Source organism: Brassica oleracea, chromosome C4 (assembly GCF_000695525.1).
Source record: "Brassica oleracea var. oleracea cultivar TO1000 chromosome C4, BOL, whole genome shotgun sequence".
Classification (NCBI taxonomy): domain Eukaryota; kingdom Viridiplantae; phylum Streptophyta; class Magnoliopsida; order Brassicales; family Brassicaceae; genus Brassica; species Brassica oleracea.
The window spans coordinates 4,083,744-4,095,379 of NC_027751.1; the positions used below are offsets into that span (position 1 = coordinate 4,083,744).

General features: G+C 34.8%; 2 protein-coding genes across 2 annotated transcripts; one reads left to right on the forward strand and one right to left on the reverse strand.

Annotated features, from left to right (window-relative positions):
- Positions 1-4,546: 4,546 nt before the first annotated feature.
- On the forward strand, positions 4,547-6,479 carry LOC106337387 (E3 ubiquitin-protein ligase At4g11680-like). Its single transcript, XM_013776484.1, has 5 exons — positions 4,547-5,180; positions 5,262-5,381; positions 5,586-5,718; positions 5,794-5,958; positions 6,044-6,479. Exons 1-5 carry the CDS (start codon positions 4,672-4,674, stop codon positions 6,218-6,220), a joined length of 1,104 nt encoding a protein of 367 aa, XP_013631938.1. The 5' UTR covers positions 4,547-4,671; the 3' UTR covers positions 6,221-6,479.
- Positions 6,480-6,986: 507 nt separating this feature from the next.
- Positions 6,987-8,480, reverse strand: LOC106340594 (BON1-associated protein 2-like). Its single transcript, XM_013779447.1, has 2 exons — positions 7,782-8,480; positions 6,987-7,291 (listed from the first exon to the last, which is right to left on the reverse strand). Exons 1-2 carry the CDS (start codon positions 8,362-8,364, stop codon positions 7,272-7,274), a joined length of 603 nt encoding a protein of 200 aa, XP_013634901.1. The 5' UTR covers positions 8,365-8,480; the 3' UTR covers positions 6,987-7,271.
- Positions 8,481-11,636: the final 3,156 nt, after the last annotated feature.

Below are 11,636 nucleotides of genomic sequence, written 5' to 3' on the forward strand. Positions count from 1 at the left end.
TAGCAGCATTTCCTTTAATACCTTTACGGCGGATGGCGGCGGATTCCTTTGATTACCGCAGCAACGGATCTGAGTGACGCCGACTCACCGAGGATGAACGACGCCGACTCACCGAGGATGAACGACGCCGACGCTGGAGAAGTGGAGATGATGACGAAAGAAATGATCGACTCCGATCCGAGAAGCCCCAGCAACGGAGCTGAGTGACGGCGGAGATGATGACGCCGACTCGCCGAGGATGACCGACGCTGGAGAAGTGAAGATGATGACGGAAGAGATGATCGGTTCCGATCCGAGAAGCCGTCGCCTCTTGAGAGAGATGAAGATCTCCAATTTTCAGAAAAAAAAATGTAAATAGAAAATAAAAGAAGGGGTATTATGATAAATGAACCTTTTAATGAAACCTAGTTTTGTGATTTTGGGTCTTGAATGCTATTTTGGAGACAGAAACTTAGATTGGTGTCATTTTGGGCATTTTCTCATTATTTTATCTTAATTTAAAATATTTATATGAGTTTATAAAACATTTATAAAAATACAAATTTTCCTATATATTAAAATAGAAGTCACTTAAGTGAATTTTGCTTACATGTCGATCATTTGTGAAGTCTTAAGAATTTTTTTTATAATTTACTTGGTCGATAATTTTTAATTTTACTATTTTATTTTAGATTTAAAATAAAAAAATCTAGATCTAAATAATATCACTTGCCAAAAATTTAAATTATATTACAAATACTGATTTATGGTAACTAATTGTTGAAATTATATAAAGAATATTAACGCTTGATCAATTCTTTTTTATATTTATAAACTACATAATATAATACTAAACGAAGCTTTTTAATTTTTTAATTATTTTAATTATATCTAAAATAAAAGACAAGTCTAAAACTAATTACTATCACTTGCCAAATAACCTAAATAATATAATAATTAATGGTAGCTAATTTTCAAAAATATAGAAAGTGTAATAATGTTTGATCATTTATTATTATATTTATATACTACATAAAATAATGAATATAAAACAATTTTTAGAAATCAATATAATGATTTTATATTCATATAAATATATAGTCGTATCTATAAAATCTCTTATAATGTTCATATATGCTTTACAAATAATTAAGGTTTGAAGATTGGAAGAATTATATTTAACGGATTATGTGAGAACTTTGATTAAAAAATATTTTGCATTTAAGTCAAATAATATAGTGAATAAGGTAATGTTATGATTGAAAAGAATTCTAAGATGGATTTTTGGTTCGTTGATTGTATGTTTTATATTACTATTTAAAGAGAGAAATAAATATTTTACAAAAATATGTAAAAAATTAGGAAACCATTAGCAAAAATTTAATAAAAAGAACGAAATAATAATGAGAAAAATAAAAAGAGACCGAAAAAGATGCATAATATATGTTGGAACATTTAATGTGATAATTACATTTATAATTCCACAAGCATTTGTTATTACTAAATATTCAACAGTTATTTTTACATCAAATTTATAAAAATTTTACGATTGATTTTCAAACTAATTGAAGTTAAATTATATTTTTAATGTTTCTAATTATTATTCAAAATTTATGACATTATATACATAATATATATTTTCTTACAATATTTATATCCGCAAATTTGCGGGCAACCACCTAGTAAATATTAAATGTAAAAGATTTATATCCGCATGCGGTGGTCGTTTGTCTCTGGAGCCCTGGCGAGGACAGCGAGTGAGGCTCAGTTCGATTCGCCGGCTTTTAGGGTTCGTGAACCGTCCAGATCTCGTTTTCCATTTTGTAGATCTGTGCCAGTTCTCGATGATTTGGTGGCGCGTGGCTGTGTGGGTAGGCTCCTCTGCTCGGGATGCGAAGTTTCGGCAGAGTGGAGCGACGGCGTGAGTGTTTCTTCCGCTTGGTGTCTTGCCGGAGGAGCCTCAAGACGTCTTCTCTCAGGAGGTTTCAACCCGGATCTCTCCGGTTTGGCGTGTTCAGCGTTTTTTGAGCTCCGAAACCTTGGTGACGGCACGTGTGGGTCTGTTGCTCGGTGGTTTTGCGTAGGGTCGTCTATGTCTCCGGCAATCCCGTGTCGCAGCTGCTTCCTCTTTGATCTTCTCCGGTCACGGCATTCTGTCTCTTGCGGCTCTTCTCAACTCGTTCGCGACGATGCGAGTTCGAGTCTCGTTGGGATTTCTTGGGTCTCAGTGGCAGCATGAGTTAAACGCATCATCCCAGCACACTGGAGATTCATTTTATTGGTCTTTAGTGGATGTGTTCAACCCGAGTGTGTTTAGGTTTAGGCGTTGCTTTGAGGTGTTTGCTGCTACATTTCAATGAGTTAGGGTTCTCTTCGCTTTAGGATCTCGGATTATTTGTCTTAGGAACTCGCTGGGTTCGTGCTAAGGATTGATGTCGTCAGTCTCTGTTGGGTTCGTGCCGAGAGTATTTGTACTCAAAACGTCGTCGGGAGACTAGGGTTCGTGTTACTTGGCGTCGTCGGTTTTTCTAGCCATTTTGTGGTCGTAGATCATATTGTATAAGCACTAAAATTGATGTTTCAAATTTAGTCTTATTGTATTGTTCTTTAAGTTTTTTTTCACTTTTTTTTTTGACTTAAACAACTTGTAGAGAGACTTGAAGGCATGTAAACAAGCGGTTGGGAGACAAAAGTAATTGCGTTAAGTAACAACACACTTTTAGAAAGACTGAGAGGATGAGAGACAGATGGCTTGATCAGCTGCCTTGACCCATTTGTCCATGGTATAAATGTTCATCTTCATTGTACAAAAGCTTATTTTGACAAGCATAAATCATGATCTCAAAAGCTTTTTTTAATAAGAATAAATCATGATCTCAATTGCTATATAATGTAATTTCATAAAAAAGAAAGTTTAGAAAAATAATCTTGATATTAAAATAAGGAAATAATCTTCCTTTTTTAAATTTTCTAGTTATGTTTCTATGCAATTTTGTACCTATCATCATTTTTTATAATTTTATTTGTACATATTAAATATACCAAATTATTAAAAAATCAAAAAATATATTTACTCATCCAAATAGAAAAACCAAACTAATACAATAAATATAGTTGATACGATTTGATTGAATTAGATTAAAATTAATTATACTTTAATTTAACGGAATATATGTAACAGAATGTACCTACAAAATGAGTTACTAGACCAATCCAATTTTTTTATACAAAGTCAAACATTGAATAAAAATAATATATTTTTATTTATAGTAATATTTTTGTACATATAAATTATAGAACGATTGAACATATTATTAAATTATGAAATTTTCATATAATATTATGAATATACTAACCAACTATTAATTAAGTATTATGTATAACTTATATATATGCATAAGTTTTCAAAACAACGTATATTAAATTATACACAATCTTCCTAAAATATATTTACAAAACTAAGACAAGAATCAAGCTACATGAAAATAACAAAATTAATCGAAATTTTAATTTGTACAACAAAAATATTATAGTTGAATCAGAAAAATAAATATTATCTAATATATCCAAATAAACCAAACAGTCAAGATATTATATATCTAAAATTGTACAAATAATAACCAAACAATCAAAATATTATATATCCAAAATTATACGTCTAATTAAATAACATAATTTTATTTAAAATAAACCATGCATAATAATTACAATATAAATAATAGAATGATTAAAAATTAAATACAGAATATTCATAAATTATATTATAATGTATTTACTTTATTAATATTTAGACCCATGCTCATGCACGGAAAAATTAGCTAGTATTGTATTATTAGAACTATCTTTACTTGATCTATATAGTATTACTTTATGATGTGATGTCACAGACTCACAGATTATGATTAGTATCGTGTGTGCATTTTATTGATTTTAATAGTATGTAGTATAAAAATATAAGAAGGGTTATTTTCAATGGTGGTGACCGTGCAAGACCCCCTGGGAGTGACGTGATGAAAAAGAAACCTAACCGATAAATAAACGCGATAGGTACATTTGCTATAAATATATACTCGACTTTAATTAGGAATATATTATGAAACGCATGCAGCATTTAATGCTGTTTCTATTTAGTCATCGTACACTTTCTTAATGAGGTTGGCAAGTGATACGATGAAAGTACTGTATGAATTTACAACTACATTTGGCATATCTTAATGTGAAATATGTTACTTATTATAAACTTTAGGATTAAGACAATAATCTTTTCAGACAAGAGGTCAAGAATGTTTATTTTTCTGCTATTAAATATGGAACTCGCAACGTTGAAAATGAAACCCATTAATATGTTTACCAGTGCGAACATTCTTTGATCTATGGGATCTAAATGGGCCCTTAAATTCGTGTTTTAGTAACTTATTAGCAAGTTCACTGGCCACGTATCTCTCAATATTTCTTAATACTTCTTCATTATAGGCCCATCACTTGTATTAGCCCATTAACATTGGGCCCAATCAATGATTATTTAATATTTTTTGGACAGACGTTAATGGAACACGACATCTGTCGTTGTCACTGTCACATTCTCATCTGAAGAACCCTCCGACATAAACTAAAAACATTATCTCGGTAAGACCCATTCAAACTCAAACCCATACTTTCAACAACAATCACTCGTCAACATCCACCGTAAAAATGTATCCACCACCGATCCCTACCTCCTCCTCCTCTTCTCCGGCGACTGATGACGTTTCCTCGCCGCTACTCAACCGAAGCCGCCGCGTTTCGCAGCCGTTGCGCGGCGCGGCGTCGCGGCTACTACGCCGCGCGAGCAGCCGCCGTATGATGCTCGGCGAGTCGTCGGTTCGAGTCCGCGAGACGGCGGCCGAGCAGATTGAGGAGAGGCAGAGCGAGTGGGCGCACTCTAAACCTGTTATAGTCTTGGACGTGCTCTGGAATCTAGCGTTCGTGTTCGTCACCGTCGGAGTCGTGTGGTTTAGCTCGGGAGAAGATCCCGGTGTTCCTCTCAGGTTCTGGATCGTTGGGTATAATCTCCAGTGTTTGATTCATGTTGCCTGTGTGGTCGCTGAGTATCGCCGTCGACGGGGTTATGATCAATCGAACCGAGATTTGGATTCCGGTTTAATATCGGTTCAAGGATCTAGCGATGATTATGGTAGTGCTGAGATTGAATCTGGAACTAGGTAAGTAAAAGTTTCTTCCTTTTATCCTCCTCAAAAAGAACTCTTTTTTTTTTCTTCACTGATGATGATTTTCTACTGTAGTGTTGCTAAGCACATTGAATCAACGAATGCAATCTTCTCGTTCGTGTGGTGGATCATTGGGTTTTATTGGGTCACTGCTGATGCTGAGGAACTCGCTCAAAGCTCTCCTCAGCTCTACTGGTTTGTCTTGGGACACACACAAAACATGTTTAATCTACTTTGTTTGTCCCGTTATATAGTCCGGCCGTGAGATTTTGGAGGCTTTTAGTAAAAATTTCAATTTTCTTTTATTATTTTATTACAAAATTGAGGGCCTATGTTTATGTCTATGTAAATTTCGAATGTTTCATAGATGAATTGTGGTTTTGTATCTGTGGAATGCAGGCTCTGTGTGGCGTTTCTTGCATTTGACGTTATCTTCGTAGTCCTATGCGTTGCTGTTGCTTGTCTGGTTGGTATTGCTGTGTGTTGCTGTTTGCCTTGCATCATTGCGGTTCTGTACGCATTGGCAGATCGGGTAAGAAGTCACTGAAGACCGGGTTTTATTTGTATATGGTAAAGGTGCTTTCTCTGATGTTGTTTGATGTTTCAGGAAGGTGCATCTGATGAGGAGATTGAAAGGCTTCCCAAGTTCAAGTTTCTAACGCTGAAGAACTCGGAGAAAGTGAATGGGGAGGTTAGGGAAACTCATGGAGGGATAATGACTCAGCTTGGTGTTGATTCTCCAAGTGAACGTGTGTTATCAAGTGACGAAGCTGTAAGTTAACTTATTAGTCACAATCCTAAAAATATAATCATTTTTTTCCCTAGGCGTTAACAAATGATACGTTGCTTTGTTTCAGGAATGTTGCATTTGTCTGTGTGACTATGAAGATGGAACAGAGCTGAGAGAGCTTTCGTGTAGACATCATTTCCATGAAGCTTGCATAGATAAATGGCTACGCATCAACGCCACTTGCCCTCTCTGCAAATTCAACATTCTCAAAACCGGTGAACAGAGTTGCAATGATGCAGTATGATCAAAGTTTCTCCACTCACCTTCATTAGATCGATGGTGATCAGTCGTTTCAACTCATGTCTATTGTTAAAGTTTAAGAGCTTTAACACCTGAGAAAAAGGATGCGGCTTGCTCTCTCTCTTCTACTACTACTACTTTGTTGTGTAAATAGTTATATTACATAACTGTTGTTTTACATGTTGAAATTATTGTTATATAGATTTTGAGGTTTTGCCGTGTGTGTTTGGAACAAACTAAGAGAGAAGTGGTCTTAATATGCACATGTGATATGTAAACGCCCACAAACTTCGACCAAACTGGTTGATCGAATAAACGTTTTTAATGCGTTACCAAAAAAATTTGTTCAAAAAAAAAAAAAAGCGTTACCAAAAAATAATATTAGGTGTTTTGTCATACAACCAAAAAGTATATTCGAGAAAGCACTAAACCGAGGCGATAATGATTTGATTCTTAGTGCAGATTGAACGCCTAACACTTAATTAGATGTTTGAATTGTTAATTAGACGGCTTAAAACTTACAAATTTATAACAACATATAATATAGACTCTATTAAATATTATATTTTTAAACTAGTATATTACTTATTATCATAAAATTTATACTATAATATATTAGTTAACGTAATTTATTAATAAATAATTATTATCATGAACTTATTTTAAGCGTTTAAAAAGTAATTACTATAGTTTTGAAAGATTTACTGCATTAGATGCAGTTTAAACGGCCGCTTATTATGTATTTAGAACATTAATAAAATAATATGATTAGTACGTTGATAATTTATCAGATTGCTAATTACGACAAAAGCTTAAGAATGATAGTTTCCAGTCCATTATAACATATATGATATATGTATCCTTAATTTTGAAAAGAAAACTCGAGAGAAAAGAGACCAAATCTTATGCAAAAAAGAAGAGAGAGAGCTGAGATGCGCACCAATCTCGCCTGTACATCAGATCCATCATTATGCGCTTGTATCCTCACAGCTGCTCTTCCCCAGGACCGAACCCGGCGCATACATGATCAGCTAGAGGGTTCTCTAACCACTAGACTACTGATTGTTCTTGTTAACTGCTTACCAAAACAATGAGTGTCAAAAATATTGTAGCAACAGGGAAAATCTAGTGTAACGTCTCATTGTTTATAAGAATCTCAAACAAAACAGATTTCGAAAATTCTTGAAAAAGTTTCCCTGTTGATTCAAATTTGCAAGATATGTCATAAGAAACAAGATTACTGTTCGATAAAACTCAGCTCATAAGAGCATGATTAACCCGGGGTTCTTAGGATGAGGTTTTTAGCGGAAGTTAAGAACCCCATCTTAAGAAACCCAGGTTAATCATGGTCTAAGACTTCAGATGTAAAATAGACCTTATTATTATTTCATATTTTCATAATTATACTTAAAATTTATAAGAGTTCATGATTAATCAGACGTGTTTTTCACCTGAATCCCAATTTTGGAATAAATATGGCAAAACTATGAAGGAAAATTTGTTCAGACAAACGTGTGAAAAACAAAAACCAAAAGAAAAATATTAAGACGACTGTTGATACGTACACCAAGCAGGAACTCCTGTTACTTCACGACCGCCATAACCAGCCCCCACAGCCATTGATGAAGATGTCTTTGGTCTCCACATTTGACCATTCACCGCAGCCTGAGAACTACACGCTGCATAATCCCTCGTAGCCACCACCAAAGGAGATGGCGTAGAATATTTAATATCGTTACCGTCGGGTTTCACCATTATCGACACGTTAAGGATGCCACTTTTGTCACCATACTCGTCTCTCAACCTGTAACTCAAAAAGTTCAAATGCCCTTGAGGAGCAAATCCTCCTATGAAATCTGTCACTGGAATCTTTGCGTACCCAACGTTCTTCTCTGCACCACCACTTGTACGAGATAATACCTCAATGGAGATAAACCTTACACTACCGTTTATGGGAATCTCCATCTCGATTTTATCTTTCCAGGTAGGGCAACTCCCACCTGATTCATCCAGTTTACAAACCCGAGTCTTCTGATCTATTTTGACAACGCAGAATGTCTTTCTCTTCACCGGTTTACGGTCTACCTTGAGTCCTTCCGCTGAGATTAACTCAATCTCCAATGAACGTTGCATTGTTGAATACGACATGACGTTTTGATGTTTTGTATATAAGCCCAATCCTGCGCAGAGGAGATTCCTTATTGTTTTATTTCGTGTAGTATAGGAGAATATGAATGTTGAGTTTAAATAGTGTAACAAATTGGCTGATGAAGGTACGCAGTTCTTTCTTAGTGGTTTCCACTCGCTTGCTTATGAACTATTTTTATTATTTTTCTGGGAATTTTTCAAATTGTTTTACTTTCTAGATTCGACCGTTGGAACATGAGGAGAGGGCAACTTTAAATTACTTTTAAATAGGCATATATTCTTATTCTGAAATATATTTTCCCAAAAGATTCTAAATAATATTTTATACGTAAAATAGTTAATAATCCATGCTATGTATATTGAGTTAACTTAGTCAGTGGGATGCAAAGTTAAGTACAATATATACGTTTTGATTCGTTAGTTATGTTTTAAAATAGAGATAATTATTAATGACGTTGTTGATCAGATGATTGGGGCATGCTTGGCCGGTGGTCTTATTAATGACGTTGTTGATCAGATGATTGCATAGGTACTTTTTTATTTTCCAAGTCTGAATGGAACTATTAATGGTATTTTTCAAGTATTCCGTATGATGTACGTTGTTTTCAAATAAATAGGCGTGTCTACACTTTATAGACAAATCTACGCTTCAATTCTAATTACTTTTTTTTTAAAGGGTTTAGCCTAATTATTATTTTTTGCTTAAAGTCTAATCTAATTTTGCTTTTTGATTTGCGTGTTTTATGTTTTACGTTTCTTTGGCTTTTTGGATATTTTCGTGAATGTTTTGTATAATGTATTTAGTTTTGTTGACAAGTGCAATCTAGAAAAATGGTTCCGAGTGTATTTAACAGGAATTACAAGCTTAGAAACTTACTTCGATGAAAATAATGAAAGTAATTGCCGTAGTTAGAGCATGATTACCGCTAGAGGGGACGTGGGTTCTTAGGTTTTTTTTTTGTCTAATTTAAAAAAAAAAATAAAAACTAATAAATCGTGGACCGTTACATGTCAGTGGGATCCGTGAACAGTACAAAAACTCTATGAAACTTGACCGTTGCAGAAGAGGAAGAAGACTTGAGTTTTAAGAAAAATGTGGGGCCCCCATTAAGAGCCCATCTGTTGGATAAAGGTGCTCTTATTTCCTTGCTACCATAAAAAAAAGATTGGGTGAATGTATTCTTTGAGAAAGTCGTTGGGCAATTGTTGGAGTCGTTGATACGGCACGTGCCGTGCACTGGGGATTAACAATTGACTTTTTATAAACGAAACTATTACGAGGTTCCGAACGAAATTACAGGTATTTCTTGTTTATTATGTCTTGACGAGGGGGACATACGATTTTGGTTGGATGCACCCATTGTAAATACAATCTCCGGTTCTTTATTTTGGTTTTGAGCTATTATAAATGTGCCTGGTAGTATAATGAATTCAAACACTTAAAAGCGGGTGTAAACCCTCTCGTAACACGAAGAGCTGTAATGGCTATTGGATCTGGAGGAAGAACAACTTACCGTCCGAGAACACTCTAGAGCCGCTTTCACACGTCTGCAATCTGCATGCGTATGTATAAATGATGGTTATTTTTACAACTAAGTATAAATTACAAAGTTACAAAAAAAGGTATAAATTACTATTATAATCATAGTAACGTGATTCATCCATATTCAACTAGCCGATGTCGGTAATAGCTGGGGGAGGTGTAGAAACAAGTTTTTGACATGTACTGGCCAACAGACATATACACAATTTACTGCATGCACGTTTGGAAAAAGCTGCATGTATGCATAAGTCTTTGGTAAAGACGCACGTATTCACAGTGACGTATTTAACATAACTGTGGAAGAACATCGATATCATATATACGCCCCTCCCCTGCTTTAAAAGTGTAAAACTACCACGACGCGATCAACCATTTTTAATGTATTTTGCGAGATGGTCATATATGTATATATTATAATATGACCTAATATGACCTTCGGCCTTGGCTTGAAGTGATAAATAATCATTGCAGATTGCTTCTGGAAATTTATAAGGGTTTTGCCTCGCTATTTCATGGCACATGGATTAGGCACACAAAACAATTACATCATGCATTGTAGTGAGTTAGTGCCTGCCGCGTTGCGCGTAGCGTGTACTAGTTTCTTCTACATTTTTGTCGTGTTGACTTGGTAACATAGTCATTTCTAAACCATTTTTTGTCGATTGCAGGGAAATGACGAATTATACATCTACACGTTAGGGCTAGTTTACAAATGCAAGAGTTGTTTCTCCAAATGCCAATTCAAATGGTGAAAAAGGAATGAGCATTAAAAAATAGATTTACAAGTCAGGGCTATTTTAATGTTCAAAAAAAAGTTAGGGCTATTTTACAAATGCAAGCGTTGTTTCTCCAAATTGCAATTTAAATGTTCAAAAATGAACGAGTACTAATTTTTAACGATAAACTATGTAAGATCGATTATCGCATTACATACAGACAAGAAATCGATACATTTCGCAAGATCATGTGTTGAGTTCTAATATATAATTCAAATCAGAACTCCATATAAACATTAACTTTAATATACTGTATTTTTTTTTTTGGATATTTTTTGGTTGCTAATTAAGACATAATACATATATAGATGTTGTCGTGTCAGGCCGACCGACGAGGCCGACAAAACACTATCACCACAAATCAAGATTTTACTACATAGTGAAGATAAATTAGAAAAGTGAAAAACGATGCAATTAGGAAAATGTTCTACTTGTTATAAAAGGAACTGAAATTTTATTGTATCGCGGGAATTTAAATAAATTTTATACCCGTAGATAGGAGATAACACTGATAACAATAGAGAATTTGTTATTAAAAAGGAGAGGAGATGATGTATCTTTCGTCGAACACAAACGTTCGTTTATATAGACGTGAAAAAAGTAGGATTCACTGTGCAAATAATGCAGCGGGCCCCACACCTTTATATATATTCAACGAAGACGGCTCATCTTATCTTTTGTCTTTCGTAACACTCCCCCTTGGGGACCGGTGTCACTATCCATTCTCGCTTAACGTCTTTGTTGCCTCGTTAAAAACCTTTCCAGGAAAACCCAATGGGAAAAACCATAGTAAGGTAAAAAGAGTACAACTACGTAAGCTCCCCCTCGAATGAACAGTCATAGATCCTTCTGATGGCGCATCCCAATGTTATGGATGTGTTTTCTGAATACCGAGGTAGGGAGTGATTTTGTGAAGAGGTCGGCTGCATTGTCGCATGATCGAACATATCTTA

Coding starts and splice junctions, on each gene's coding strand:
- LOC106340594 (XM_013779447.1), bottom strand. CDS start 8,364: ATGTCGTATTCAACAATGCAACGTTCATTGGAGATTGAGTTAATCTCA. Junction 7,292..7,781: donor AACAGGAGTTCCTGCTTGGT/GTACGTATCAAC, acceptor TTTGGTAAGCAG/TTAACAAGAACAATCAGTAG.
- LOC106337387 (XM_013776484.1), top strand. CDS start 4,672: ATGTATCCACCACCGATCCCTACCTCCTCCTCCTCTTCTCCGGCGACT. Junction 5,382..5,585: donor AGCTCTCCTCAGCTCTACTG/GTTTGTCTTGGG, acceptor TGTGGAATGCAG/GCTCTGTGTGGCGTTTCTTG. Junction 5,719..5,793: donor TGTACGCATTGGCAGATCGG/GTAAGAAGTCAC, acceptor TTGATGTTTCAG/GAAGGTGCATCTGATGAGGA.